At 41.4% G+C, this 15,087-nt stretch overlaps 1 protein-coding gene across 1 annotated transcript in view; it reads left to right on the top strand.

Annotated features, from left to right (window-relative positions):
* Nucleotides 1-14,788, top strand: part of CLNK (cytokine dependent hematopoietic cell linker) — a 168,444-nt gene extending 153,656 nt beyond the window's left edge. Inside the window, exons 16-18 of the mRNA XM_033427875.2 lie at nucleotides 1,265-1,342; nucleotides 5,527-5,682; nucleotides 13,411-14,788. Of these exons, the coding sequence (XP_033283766.2) occupies nucleotides 1,265-1,342; nucleotides 5,527-5,682; nucleotides 13,411-13,557 (381 nt within the window). The 3' untranslated portion in view covers nucleotides 13,558-14,788. The remainder of the gene's footprint in view (nucleotides 1-1,264; nucleotides 1,343-5,526; nucleotides 5,683-13,410) is intronic.
* The last annotated feature ends 299 nt before the right edge of the window (nucleotides 14,789-15,087 follow it).

Below are 15,087 nucleotides of genomic sequence, written 5' to 3' on the forward strand. Positions count from 1 at the left end.
TGCCCTTTCTGAGCTGCCCTTTGTTTCTGGAGCCTGTTGCCTGGCTTTGCTGGAGTGGAACAGGTCCTGCCTCTGGACCTTCCGGCACCAACCCTCTGCTAGGGGTAGGGACTAGGTAAAGGAATTCATTCCAAAGGAGGCCTCATATAAGAGGTGACTTTGCCCCAAAACTTGATGGAAGAGCATGGCAGAGCCAGGGAGAAGGAGAGTGAGGAGAAGGAGGGATTCCAGGCAGGCGGCGGGGCTAGCTCATGCCAAGCCCTGAAGCTGTGTGTGTCTAGACAACAGCAAGCACATCTGGCTTGTCCTCAGACTGGGGAGCAGGGCAGGGAGAGGAAGTGAGGCTGGAGAGTTGGGAGGGAAGCTAACTCATGCCTTTCCCAGTGGCGCTCACATATGTTTGCTGTACCCATCATTGGAAGGATCAAGATTGTGCTGGGAGGACCAGGTACTTTGGGAGACCAAAGACCTGATGTCACATCCCTAGTTCTTGCCACATGTAACAGAAGTTGACTTCCTGAGCCTCCACTGTCCTGGCAATGCCTGCCTCACAGGATTCTTGCAGGCATGGACTGGGATAATGAATGAGGGATATCCTTGGAGACGTTGGACTCATGCAAAGGATTATTTAATATTATTATCCTTGGGACTCGGTAAAGGCATTGCAGATCCGTGGTGCATCTCTGACTGCCCTTCCTTCTCTCTGTTATGTGGATTTTACAATCAAAAGAAATAAATTAGTATAAATAAGGTAGTATGGCACAAGGAGAAAGCCAGACAGACTAGGGTTCAAATCCCAGTACTACTACATGGGACTTTAGGCAATTTGCATAAAGATGCTCTCAATCTGTACCTGTCTTCCCCTCCCCTGCTGTTTCTATGGTGCCTAGGGCCTCACAGGGATCATAAACAATATATATCCTACCTCAATAAGCTTCAGCAGGTACAGGTTCAGACAGCATTGACAGATAAATGGTTTATTATCCATTTTGAGTTTGGTGCCAAAGCACCTTTCTCAGTAGATGGAGTGACATTTCTGGTTACTCTCAATGACAGACAGATTTTGTCATGCCAATTTTGTAATTCCTAAGCTGCCATTACATTTTCTGTGTCTAACTCAAGATCCGGGGACAGAAATTTTATACTGCGTATCTCCCATAAATCCAACTGTGATTTGGCACTAGTGGAATAAAAACAAATTTTAATTAATAATTAATCGTTTCTTTTGACCCTAAAATATTCATCATTTAAACCTGTACTGCAGGATATCCGGCACAACGAATGGTACATTGGAGAATACAGTCGCCAGGCAGTGGAAGAGGCATTGATGAAGAAGAACAAGGTAATGGCTTCTCCTGTTGTTGTTTCTGTAGTCATCCTATGGTTTTCTGCCCATAGGTCACAGGATGTAACAAGCAGTGCGCTTTGATGTAGTTCCTGCCTCACCCTGTATTTCTCATCGTTGGGGAGGTTGTCGTTGAAAGTGGGCTTTCAAACAGAGTTTTAGATTTGAGACTTGGTTGTACCACTTATCAGCTGCGTGACTTTCTCAAGTTCCTACATATCTGTAAATGCAGGTTTCTTTCTTTGTTAAATGAAAATAGTAAAATCAACCCTAAGGAACTATTTTGGAGATCAAATGTGGAAGATGGGGTATAAATGGAGGTTGCAATGGAAGGTGCCATCCTTCTGCTTTGTTCAAATTTCATCTCCTTCCTACATGTCTGCCCAAGGTACAGTTGGGTTTTTATGTCTCACTTCTTCAGGAAAGGAGCAGGGATCGTGAATGCTGTAATAGTCAGTATGTGATAGGTTATGCTGTAGTAACAAACAGCCCTGAGATCTCAGTTGCTTAGCATAACAGAACTTTATTTTTTGTTTAAGCTCCATGCTCAAGACAGGTTTGGGTGGGTAGACCCAGACTGCTAGAGGCTCCATCTCAATGTATGCTCACACCAATCACATACTGCCTCTCAACACATCCTCTCAAATTTAATATGCCACATCTTTGCTCACATTTCATTGGCCAGAGTAAGTCCCATGACCAGACCTAACTTCAAAGAGGGTGAAAAAAGTACAAAGCTACATGTGACCATAAAAAGAGGAAACCTGTGATATTTGTGATCAGAGCAAATGACTACTGCAACCATCATCACAAATAGAAAATAGTTATTAAGCAACTACTCTACTATGTGCAGAGAACTATACTAGATTGTTTAGAAATGGTAGAAAGGCTCTCAAGACTGATGTGACACCAAAACCTATCCTCAACTAACCAATACAATGGTCACTGCTGAATGAGGAAATACAAAAATGAATGAGTTAGTTAATTAGTGGATGGCTGAATAAATGATAGGTCCTCAAAAAATTTTAATAAAGCCTAGCTTTTAGAATTAATATTAAAAAATTAAATAAGATAAATTATATGTAAGTTACTATGGTAAACAGAAAATGCTCCCCCATCACGATATATCCACATTCTAATCCCCAATACCTGTGACTATGTCACCTTATTTGGAAAAGGAATTTGCAGGTGGGATTAAGTTAGGAATCTTGAGATAGGGAGATTATTCTGGATTATTGGGGAGGGTTTAATATAATCACAAGGGTCCCTATAAGAGAGAGGCAGCAGTATCAGAGTTAGACATAGAGGGCCACAGGTAAAGGCACAAGTGGTGGCTTCTAGAAGCCGGAAAAAACAAGGAAATGCATTTTCCCTTAGAGTTTCTAGAAAGAACACAGCTTGGCTGAGACCTTGATTTTAGCCTAGTGAGATCCATGTTGGACTTCAACCCCCAGAATTGTAAGAGAATAAATTTGTGATGTAGTCCTTTAAGTTCATAGGAATTTGTTATAGCAACAGTAGGAAATTAATACAGTTGTTAAAGTATCTTGAACACATTAGGAATTGAAACTATGTCATGCTCTAGATAAGGAAACCGATGCTAAGGTTTCAATTACAAGGTAGAGAAAGTGGCAGAATCTATATTCATGATCAGTCCTCTTTTCACAAAGTCACAGCTGCCTCTAGTAGCCACTAGAGTTCTTTACATTCTGGAAGGGGAGTCATAGGTGGCTGGGTGGTGCCTTGGCTGGAGCACCCTCCCTTCCCTCTCCCCAGGGAATCTCATGCACAACTGACCTCTGCTGGGTCTAATGGTGGCACAGTGGTTCCAGCTCCGACCCTGTCTCTTCTTGGCTAATCAGCGGTCGATCACACTCTCTTAGCCTCTTTCCCAAGGGAAAATAGCTCTTAGAAGACCTGCTTCCGGGAGCCCCTGTGTGGACGGTACTAGAAGGGCAATGTACATGTCACATAATGTCCTTCCAGCTATGTTTGGGCACTTTCAACGCTCCCTTGCCCCATTCTCTGTGCCTGTTTCTGCCTCCTCCCAAAAAGCACTGAGAAACAGAAACTCAGTTGAATGACTTCATATTTTCCTATTTTGTTTGTCTCAGTTAGTTTTGTCAAAACGTGTTTCCCATTTATGTAAGATAATTTAATTCAAATTGCAGGACTGCCCAGATTCATTGTGACAAACTCATTGCAGAGTCTAAGATGATAAACCCCAAAACTGGCCACATGTCTTGGCCTCCTTTCCCTTTGTGATCTTTGGCAATGTTCTGTGTTTGAGTCTTTTTTTTTTTTAATTTTTTTTTCTTATTGAAGTATAGTTGATTTACAATGTTGTGTTAATTACGGCTGTACAGTAAAGTGATTCAGTTATACACATATGACACAAAAGAACCTATCTATGAAACAGAAACAGACTCAGGGACATAGAGAACAGACTGGTGGTTGCTAAGGGGGAGGGGGATGGAAGAGGGATGGAGTGGGAGGTTGGGGTTAGCAGATGTAAGCTTTTATGTATAGAGTGGATAGACAACAAGGTCCTACTGTATAGCACAGAGAACTATATTCAATATCCTATGATAAACCATAACGGAAAAGAATTTAAAAAAAAAAAAAGAATGTGCTTGAGTCTTAAGGCTTTAATTACAGCTGAATGTTTTTGGCAGAACAGGTTCCAGAAAATTCCTTGAATCCACTTTATGTACTTGGAGGTTGGTATATTTATAGAAAGAATTTCACCTTGACTTTCAGGTATTCCATTGATTAGCTGTGATGTGTGAGAGGATCCACTTAGACAATTAGACCCTAATTCCCTTACCTGTAAAATGGGGATAAAATACCTCCTCAAATTTTATGTAAGGATCAAATGAAATGTGTGTAAAGTGCATGGCATCTTGAGAGCAGTTTTCAGTAAACCTTAGCTGCCAGCATCATCATGGCATCACTGTAGTTTTATAGTATTGTTTATAAATTTAATATACTTATAGTATTGTTATACAGTATTATAATCATTATATATGTACACATAATATCTATAAATATTAGTTACAGATATATATAAACATATAGATATGAAATATATTCTATAGAGGAGATAATATATATAACAGCTATTATAAATATAAATTATCATATATAATATCTATCTATATAAAGAATAGATAGTAAGTACCACACACACCTAATTAGATTTATTCTTTATGGATTATTTATAACCACCTACACAGAAATCTATGCAATTACAGTTACAGATTTTTCAGTATTTTTCGTCATATAAATGACACAATGTAACCACAAAACTAAACCTTGTACGTGTGTGTATGTTTAGGAGGATTGCTCCATTTCTTAGCCTTTTACGACCAGACCTTCATCCTAAGCTACTCTCCAGGGTGTGCCTGATTACTTTATATTATATTTATAGTTGGCCTACTCACATCCCTCAGACTATTTCATACTGTTGACCTTCTTTTGGAAACCCTCGCTCTCCCCCCCTCCACTTCTATGACACTGAAGCTTCTGGGTTTCTGTCTGTCTTTGAGACATCTCCTTAGAATACTTCCTGTCTCTTCTTGCTTACCCTGAACATCCTTTTACCTCACCTCAGCCTATATTTTCTTCTCCTTCATACAGTCTCTTCACTCATTTTGACACCAGTGACTTTGAAGCCCCACATCTGTTTTGGGGACCCTAGTCCTATGTTGACATCTCCCCACGCAGAGTAGCAACTTATAATGTTCAAAGCCTCTCCTGCTCAAAGCCTGTGATGGCTCCCACTGTCTCTAGGATAATAACCTGAACGTCAACAGAACAGGAAATGGGAACATTGGCAGATGGAAGGAGGCACCCCCAAGGAGGGAAGATGCCGGTGCATCTATCCTTGAACATCATGCTACAGTTGTCGGCGTGTTGCTGAGGACAGCAGGGAATATTGGAAGATTTCGAAGTAGGGGGTGTTGTAATCTGACTGGTGCACTTCTCAGAAAATTAAGAACCCTTTAGGCAAACTAACCCTCAATAAATACTTACTGAATTAAATTGAATAAAGAACTGGTTTGCCAAACACTAAAGCCATTTGGGAATCTCAGGCATACAAGCTTCACTACTGCCACGGTTGGGAGGTTGGATTCTGATTCTGATGCCTGAGAAGATCATTGTTCTTCCTTTTGCTTCAGGATGGCACCTTCTTGGTCCGAGACTGTTCCACAAAATCCAGGGCGGAGCCCTATGTGTTGGTGGTGTTTTATGGGAACAAAGTCTACAATGTGAAAATCCGCTTCCTGGAGAGGAATCAGCAGTTTGCCCTGGGAACAGGGCTCAGAGGAGACAAGGTGTGTATAACCCAATGATTTCCCTTTTCCAGGCTAAGGACAACAACATGGGGAGAACTAGGGGATGCTGGCCGAGTCACCCCCATATCCCCCTGACTGCAGCACTGGAAAGAGCCACCCTGGAGGTGCAGAATGTAATCTAATCCTTCCAGCCCCTTCCACAAGCATTCCCGCTCATGTCTTAGCTCATGGGGCTGGCAGCCAATCCTGACCCTTCCATGCACCCTCTATCCTGCTTTGCCCATTAAAGACAACTCATTCTGTAAAACACATCTACATTCTGCCTGCCAGAAAGCCTCCACTGAGCCCCACGTTAAGGCCACACTCCTTCCCCACCCATCGCTGAACTCCCACTGCAGCCATTTCTGATGACATCTGATGGCGTTAGGTAGGTGTGTGTCCCTACATTGAATATGACCTCAATCACAGCATCCAGTGCTACACTGAGCATGCCTGTGCTTGGTACACATCTGCTAACAGGTGGCTAGGTGAAAGAATGACTCAATTAAAGCATTAATTAATAACTGTATAAATAAATCAGAGAGAACAGGGAAAGGAGATTGATTTTCGCTGTGTTTATGCTAGGCTTGGTCTGTCTGCATTATCTTATTTTAACCCTCAACAACTCTTTGATATAATGGTCATCCCTATCTTAGATGTAGGGAAACTGAGGCTTAGAAAATTAAGTAAATGGCTAGAGATGCACAGGTAGTGAGAGGGCAAACGGAGGCTGGTCTTTCAATTCTTCTAGGAAGGAAGGAAGGAAGGAAAGAAGGGAGGGAGGGAAGGAAGGAAGGAGGGAAGGGAAAAAGGGAGGGAAGGAAAGGCAGAGCTCAAATTCTGTCACCATTTACTAAGTATGTGAGCTCAGGCCAGTCACTTAACTTGTCTGAGCTTTAGTTTCTTCAACTGTAAATGTTCTTTTCAAGTCTAGACTTCTATAATTCAGTGATTCTCCCTTAGCATCTCCAGACCTCAATTTTATCTGTTGGTATATATTATGGGCTGAACTGTGTGCCCCTCCCAAATTCCTATGTAAAAATTCTAGCCCCCAGCACCTCAGAATGTGACCGTATTTGGAGATAGGGTCTTTAAAGAGGTGACTAAGGTAAAGTGAGGTCACTAGGGTGGGCCCTGATCCAATATGAGTAGTGCCCTTATGAGAAGAGGAGATTAGGACACAGACACACACAGATGTGAAGTCACAGGGAGAAAAGGGCCATTTACAAGCCAAGGAGAAACCTCAGAAGAAACCAACCCTGCTGACACCTTGATCTTGGACTTCTGGCCTCCAGATCTGTGAGAAAATGAATTTCTGTCATTTAAGTCGCTCTACCCCCACCCCGGTCGGTGGTACTTTATTATGGAGGCCCAAGAAAACTGGAACAGTATGAAACCAGAACTGTCACACAAATATCTATTGTTCTTCAATAGATATCAAAATAAGGACTATTGCCAGGGCTACCAAAATGCTTCACGAAGGCGTGTGTGTGAAGATTCCAGCTTAAACCCAGGGTCTGACCCAGAGTCCTTTTCTGAGACTCATATGTGGCTGGAGAGGTGTGGTCAGCACCCGCTAGGCTACCTACCATAGGATCAGTTCACCATCCTTTGCTCCAGCCTGAGAATGTTTTGGCATAAAGGAGAACATGAGTGAATAAATAGATTAATACATAAATCTGTCAAATATTGCCACAGTAAGAAAGGGTTACAGCAAAACTAAAAAGAGAAGTAGCCAATTTTTTCTTTTGTGATGAGGATTAGTGAGTTAATGAATGTAAAACACTCAGAACACTGATTACTGACATATCGCTAAATGTTAGTTATGATTTTTTTTCATTATTATCACTGAGTCATGGCAATAACTAAAACATGGTTCCCCGTAGGTCCAGATATATATGGCTAATGGAATTTCCAGCTCAGTATCCCTTTATCCTCCTGTATTTTCTTCCAGCTCATAGATGCTCTCATTAAAAAAAAACCAAAAAGCTTTTTTCCCAACAAGCCATACTTTGGTCTGCTTATAAAAGAGAAGAAACGGTGACCTTGTGATAACTTCCTAATAGTGTTGAATCAGATTGCCAGCCAGTTCCCTGCAGGCCTCAGCCGGTTGTCATAATGACAGCCCCTGGATTAGACCACCAGCTTTCAGGTGAGCTGCTCTAATTATTGTCACCAAGGACCCCTTAAGAATTCAAATGCCTATGTATAATTGAATCACTTTGCTGTACACCTGGAACATTGTAAATCAACTATACTTCAATTAAAAAATTAAAATTAAAAAAATAAAACAGACATCATTTTCCTAGATTTTTATATTTGTAGTATTTTTAGGCCAAAAATATTGTAATATTTTGAGATTTTTTTCTCAATCTAAATAAATTTTCATTTATATAACCTAAAAAAAAGAAAAAAAAAAGAATTCAAATGTCTATTTTAACACTTTTTGTGTTATTATGGAATTTTCTCCTCTCATGCAACCCCCAAGCAAGAGTCTCCTTTTCACATGTTTATTTAACACTTACATACGTTTATTATGCACAGGCACTATTCTGTGCAGTTAACAATTATTCATTAACTTGATCGGTTTAATCCCATAGCAAACCTGTGGGGTAGGTGCTGTTGATACATTTAACAGATGGTGAAATTGAGGCACAGAAATGTGAAGTAACTGGCCCACAGCCACAGCTAGTACATGCCAAAGCTGTGGTTTAATATAGTCTGCAAAAATATTGACTTTCTCACATAGTCTCAGATAGCATCATAGCAAATGCAAATGATCCCCAGCCCATTTGAAAACAGCCCAGAATTTCAGTTGAAAAAAAGCTAAGATTTCCATGGAGCTTACTGTGTGCCAGGCCCTGGGTGAAAAATCACAATTTACAGGTAGTTCTTCCTGCCTCTCTTCTGAACAAGCCGTGCCCTGGTGTAAGAGGGGGATGATCTAGATTGTTCTCAGCTCCTGCACACCTTTCACAGTTCGAGCCCTTTGCCTTGCTGAGGAAGAATCTCCCACCTCTAAGAAAAGATAAAGAATTTGCTACAGCAAGGCTCTGCTAAATGCAAGCCAGGTACTAGCTACTTCATCTGGTGTTTGAATAAAGAAGCTGCATCTTAGTCCAACTCTGCAGGAGAAACGTAATGAGGCACAGGGTTTTCAAGGATAATTTTGATTTCCTGTGGCTTTTTGATTGTCTTTCAAACTTTAGACTTTATCCCCACATACAATGCAGTGACACCTATTCCAAGGGAGGTATTCTGAGTGTAAGATGAGATGCTGTAAAGAGAGTGCCAGATACATAGAGGCAGGTGCTAAGTAACATTTCTCTCTTAAATGTTACCCTAAAGCCCTTTCACTGGGTCTGTGTGTCCCGGACACAGATGAAAAGCTCACATGGAGCCATGAGAATTGCAGGAGAAACCTGGACGGGTCCCCTGGGAAGGCACAGCTTGTCGACACCTGTCACAAGCACAGAAGGCCAGCAAATCCACACATGCCTGCAAAGAATGAGACTGGGAAGGTCCATTTTGCTGTATATTATAAATTTGGGTCATTCTGCTAGCCGTGTGGCTAGAAACTCGTGTCTGAACTTAGATTCAGGGAGCACCCAGTATATTCGTTTTCTGAGATTGCTGTAACAAAATGCCACAAATTGGTAGCTTAAAACAATAAATATGTATTCTTTTGAAGTTCTGGAGTCTAGAAATCTGAAATCAAGGTATTGACAGGCCACCCTTCTTCTGGAGTCTCTGGGGGAAGATCCTTCCGGCCTCTTCCAGCTTCTGGTGGCTGTCAGCAAACTGTGGCTTTCTTGGCTTGTGGCCATATCACTCTGATCTCTGCCTCTGAGGTCACACGCCTTCTCCTCTTCTCCATGTGAATCTCCCTCTGTTTCTATCTTACGAGGATTCAGGATTCAGGATATCTGCTTTTAGAGATAACCTAGGATCAGCCCCTCTCTCAAGACCTTCCTCCCAAGATACTTAATGTAATCCTAACTTTGCCATGTAAAGTAATATTCACTCTTTTGCTTAGAAGGTCATATTCACAGCTTCCAGGAATTAGGACATGGGATATCTTTTGGAGGCCACCTTTCAGCCCGGGTCTCTCATTTGTTCAGTTTTGGGGCCAAGCCTTAATTTTATGCCTACATTATGCTAGATTCAATGCTTCATTCTGAGGACACAGAGCAGAGCAAGGCAGAGTCCCTGCCATCCAGGGGATACTCTGTTAATCTCTGCCCATCTATGCACGCACCTATTTATCACCTGGTAGAACACTGGCGGCTCTGGACCAGCCAGCAGGGCACCTGCTTGTGAATAACCTGCAGAGCTTTACCTGCTGCCAAGTTTTAGAAATCACATTTGTCAACATTTCTGTGGAGTCTAGTAGAAGCGAGCAATTTTAATCGGATCGTTCCTTGTCCTGCAAATGTTTGTGATAAGTTGCTAAAAAATTATGATAGACGTTTAGTTGATAAATTCAAGTTCAAAGACTAGGAAGCAGAGACAATTAACCAATGAGTTTATTTCTCACTTGCCTAGTCTGCTTCTCTCTCCTCCTTCTGTCTTTGCACCTCTCTATCTTCCTCTTTTTCTCTTTTCTTCTTTCACTCCCATGTGTGTATCCAAGCAGATTGATTAAGCTTTCTGGCAGTGAAACATTGCCTATCATTGGTATTTAGGGCAATCACAAAAGGTTTAAACAAATTTTAAGATCTAATATTAGGATGGTATTTGCTGTCCTCCTGAAAAAAGGAATTTAATATAAAAGTAAGAGCTTAATTATAATCTTTTTAAAAATAATCTTTAGGGTAATATACCAGTTGTTAGCCTATCACTAGAAGTCAGTAATAAGAAATGACAGAATAACTTATTTATTCCTTCCTTGCTTGCTTCCGACTACTTGTTAAAATTACACTTTCATATAAAATATCATCCCTGCAGTAACTGTAAATAATTAGTATTGAGTTCACTATTTTGGGACCATCCTAAAGAAAACAGGACTGAGATTATAAAGCAAGATTAATCTTTTTCCCTCTAAAGATTAATCCCAGGATAGAGAATTTCCTTTGTGCCATGTGGGTTACCCAATTTTGTAGAAGAGTTCTGCATGGAAAATCTCTTTTCATAAATTATTTTTTGTTTCAAGTATGAAGAAAGAGAAAGAAAATTCTGTCCTTAATTTATGACTAGAAATGAAATACAAAAATGTCCTTCCTTTCTTCCTAAAGGCTTACAATGAGAGTCTATAAACTTCTACAGTGATTTCATGGCTCTTTCATCATGTTCTTGGCAAACTTGGAAGGGAGGAGGTCATAGCAATGACTGACATTTACTGAGCAGTCACTGCAGAAAGAGCTCCCTTCTAAATGCTGTGTATGTCAACTCAATGAACCTTCACAATGACCCTCAGAGGTAGGTCCTAATATTACCATCACTGTTCCTAGACAGAGAAACTGAGACAGAGAGTGTAAGAAACTTGCCCAAGGACACACTGCTAGTGGGTGGGAAAGCCTTGCTTGGAACTCAGGCATTTGGGCTCCACAGCCCTCCACTTACAACTACTGTAGCAGAACAATTACTGTCCCTGCTGGACAACCACCTTACCTTAGCATCAGGTAGAGACTAGTATTGATTGTGTACTTACTAGGGGTGGTCAAATAGGTTATCTCATTGAAAACTCTGCCACAGATCCAGTATCGGGCTCAGAGGGGCAAGTTACTTACAGATTTAATCAGAACTCTTTTCAGATGAAAAGACAAACCAACTCAATGAGCTTAAGGGTGTGGGCCGAGGTTTGTTGACTCAGTTCCCAAGAAGAACAGGAATGGAATGGATGCAGGGACTGGTCAATATCAGGAAGGCCCCGGGAGGACTGTGTGAGGTTCTCAAGCCCCAGGTTGATTATTTCCACAGCAAATTAACCCTAAATGAAATGATCTATCTGGATAGGGAATTACTTTCTGTCTGCCCCCGCCTGAATGCAATGCATGAATCCCCATGAGGACACGGACCTTGACAATCTCATTCCCTCTTGAGTATCCCTCAGGCTTGCAAACGTTTCTGTGCTGGGCAGAGGGAGGATGTACAAAACTAAAGAGAATCAAAGTCGTCCCCAATGCAGCTCCCTCCTTCAGGCTGCATCATCTGTACACTGCTCTGTTGGAACAGTGGGTTCACAAGCCACAAGCAAAGCTGCATCAGGGAAGAAACTGATACACGTCCAGAAAAACCAGATTGCATTCCTGGTCCTGCCCTCTGGCTGTGTAACAAGTGAAGCAAGCCAGTCTTCACTCTGAGCTGCAGTTCCCTTGGCTCCTCAGGGAAGGTCCGCTCTTCCCTCCCTGTTCACTTCACAGTGTTGCCCTAAGTTACAAAAGGCAGGTCGTGCAAGCTCTTTCTTCCTGATCATCTCCAAATAGCCCCTTTCAAGAACTCAGCCAAACTCATCAGAATTCCTATCTGTGCCCACGTGTTCTCAACACCTGCACACTCGTCTTCCTCTGCTCTTAGGATCTTTAAACCCACTTTGTCCACTTGGCTCACCCAGAATGTGTAGCCCATTTCAAGTCTGTATCTTCCACAAAGCACTTCCTGATTCCCCTACACTTGAAATCATCTTACTTTCCATTAAATCACCCCAGCACTTTATCTGTACATCTCTAGAAACATAAAAGTGTAATGATTCACTGTCACCTCATTATTTCACAAGAAGCCCAGGGAAGGAACCTAAGTTGGCCAAGAACTACCAGGAGCCCTGTGGTCATCAGTATTCTTTCCTTTTTTTTTTTATTAATTTATTTTATTTTTGGCTGTGTTGGGTCTTCGTTTCTGCATGCCGGCTTTCTCTAGTTGGGGTGAGCGGGGCCTCCTCTTCGCTGCTGTGTGAGGGCTTCTCACTGCGGGGGCTCCTCTTGTTGCGGAGCAGAGGCTCTAGGCGTGCAGGCTTCAGTAGTTGTGGCTCACGGGCTCTAGAGTGCAGGCTCAGTAGTTGTGGCACACAGGCTCTAGGGCACAGGCTCAGTAGTTGTGGCTCGCGGGCTCTAGAGTGCAGGCTCAGTAGTTGTGGCGCACGGGCCTAGTTGCTCCGTGGCATGTGGGATCTTCCCGGACCAGGGCTCAAACCCGTGTCCTCTGCATTGGCAGGCAGATTCTTAACCACTGCACCACAGGGAAGCCCATCAGTGTTCTTTCTGATTAGTCTAGAATGCTTTAGAACAAGAGGGGTGTACAGGAGAGAGATTTCACCGCAGACCTTTCCCATTAATTTACGAAGTGAAGTCAAGCCCTGATCTTCTAGATTTTAGTATGTCACAGTTGGGGACAAGGTAAGGGAGGCACCAGGGATTCTCTGTGGCTGACTGCTGTGTAATTAACCCATCCGAACTGCTTACGGTAGGAACATGTAACCACAGAGTGGAGCTTGTCCAGTGTAACCTGATTCTGGTGAACATTCAGTGGGTGGGAAGTTTCGAGAGCTGCGGAGGGCTCACTTTTGGTCACCTTCGTTACCTTAATCTTATCACTGATCCTTCAAGGGCTTCTTTGTCACATCCATTAAAAAAAAAAAACACATAAAAACATTTTCTGATACCCCTTTACAATCTAAAAAACATTAAATGAGTTAAACTCTTCCCTAAATAAAACGAAGCATGTTAGGCTGTACTTTAATCGACAGACACAAAGGTACCTAAATTTTCATTAACTTTCTCTTCTGTGTTTCAGAAGTTTGACTCAGTGGAAGACATCATCGAACACTACAAGTATTTTCCTATTATACTCATTGACGGGAAGGATAAAACTGGGATCCACAGGGAACAGTGTTACCTGACTCAGCCCCTCCCTCTCAACAGACACTTCTCATTTATGTAGCCTGGTCTTTGTTTCATCTTCAGTTCAGTGGATCCAATGCCTCTATCATTTTTTTCCTTTATTTCAAAAGATTGTTTTCTGTGGTTTCAAGGGATTACTTCTCTGATTCTGTAGAAAAGAAAAACATTCTATCATGGAAATTGGAAAATCAATTGTGGTTTTGAAAGCTCTAATTGCAGAAGAAATATTTATAAGATGAAAAAATAAAAACTGGCTTTTAAAAAATATCTTCTAAAGAAAAAAACAAAAACACGGTCCTTATGCTCATGTTACAGATGAGCAGCAAAGGTTACAGGAAGCTATTGCTTCAATGTTTGCAGCTGGCAACTGACAAGTCTAGGTAAGAGTCCCAAATCTGTGATCTTTATAACACTCGGTGCTGCCTTTCTTTATTTCAAAATTGTTTGGACTTGTGCATTTACAATGTTTTCATGATTCCTTATGCTAAAGATGTTGGTGAATGTTAGCTCTATTTTATTTGTAATTCTGGAAATTCAATTTTAGGGAAGGGTGTGGTATGGAAAAACAAATCACTTGTGAACACCACTTGAAAGATAGAAATCAGAAATATTTTTAGTATGGTGTGAAATGGCCATAGGACCATCTCCAGCCTACTCTGTTTAGAGTAGCTTTAAGCCCAGTGGAATTAGCAAATTCACAGAAAGGGAGGAAGCTTAAGTCTGAGTGAAAGTATAAATTTTTAATTCCATTTGTGGACTTCCATTCAAAGGAAAAGAACTGTCCTCGAATTAGTGCTAGTATCTTGCAGGAACTTGACACATGTCATGATGTTGTCCCCACTCAAAGCTAAGAGGATTACATTTTCTTCCTGTTTCACAACACAGATGAGGAAACAGGCTCAAAGACATCATTGATCTTACTCAATATAAGAAGAGATCCCAGATTTTTATCCATGTGCCTAGTTTCATCCAAGCATATCTTCCCCGGTACATTCTCTGCCCTAGGGAATTTTATAATCAAGTTGAAAAGTTAAATTTAAAAGAGACAGAGAGAAACAATTTGAAAATGCCGATTTACCCACGTTAAAATATATAAATAAACAAACTCTTGTAGTGGTGTAAAGTTTAAAAACAAAAAAGTGCTGATTGAAATTAATAGTACACAATGATTTCAAATGTTTCCAAAGCCTACATGTGAAATATATGGAGTATTTATGTAATTGTAGCTTTAATGCAGAAGTAAAGCCAGAAAGAATGAGAAGGCAAGAGATATCAATGAAAACAATACAAATGAAGCCCAGGACCAGCATAGAAACAGACTCTGCAGAGAGGACACAGGCTTGAGAGCAGAAAGAATATGACCCTCACCCTAAAAAGTTATTGAAAGATTACAGATGACTCTGAGGCACTTCTCACCGGGGCCATGCCATTCAATGCTGTGTTCTCAAGAAATGTTTCAGAGTTTCCTCAGGCACTGTTGTTGTTAAAGTCCATGAACATCAGGTGGTGGTTAGCACTGTATGAGGCTTACATTTTAAAAAATGCTTTATCACCTATTATTCATAAGTGC

The sequence above is a fragment of the Orcinus orca genome, chromosome 4, assembly GCF_937001465.1.
Source record: "Orcinus orca chromosome 4, mOrcOrc1.1, whole genome shotgun sequence".
Lineage (NCBI taxonomy): Eukaryota > Metazoa > Chordata > Mammalia > Artiodactyla > Delphinidae > Orcinus > Orcinus orca.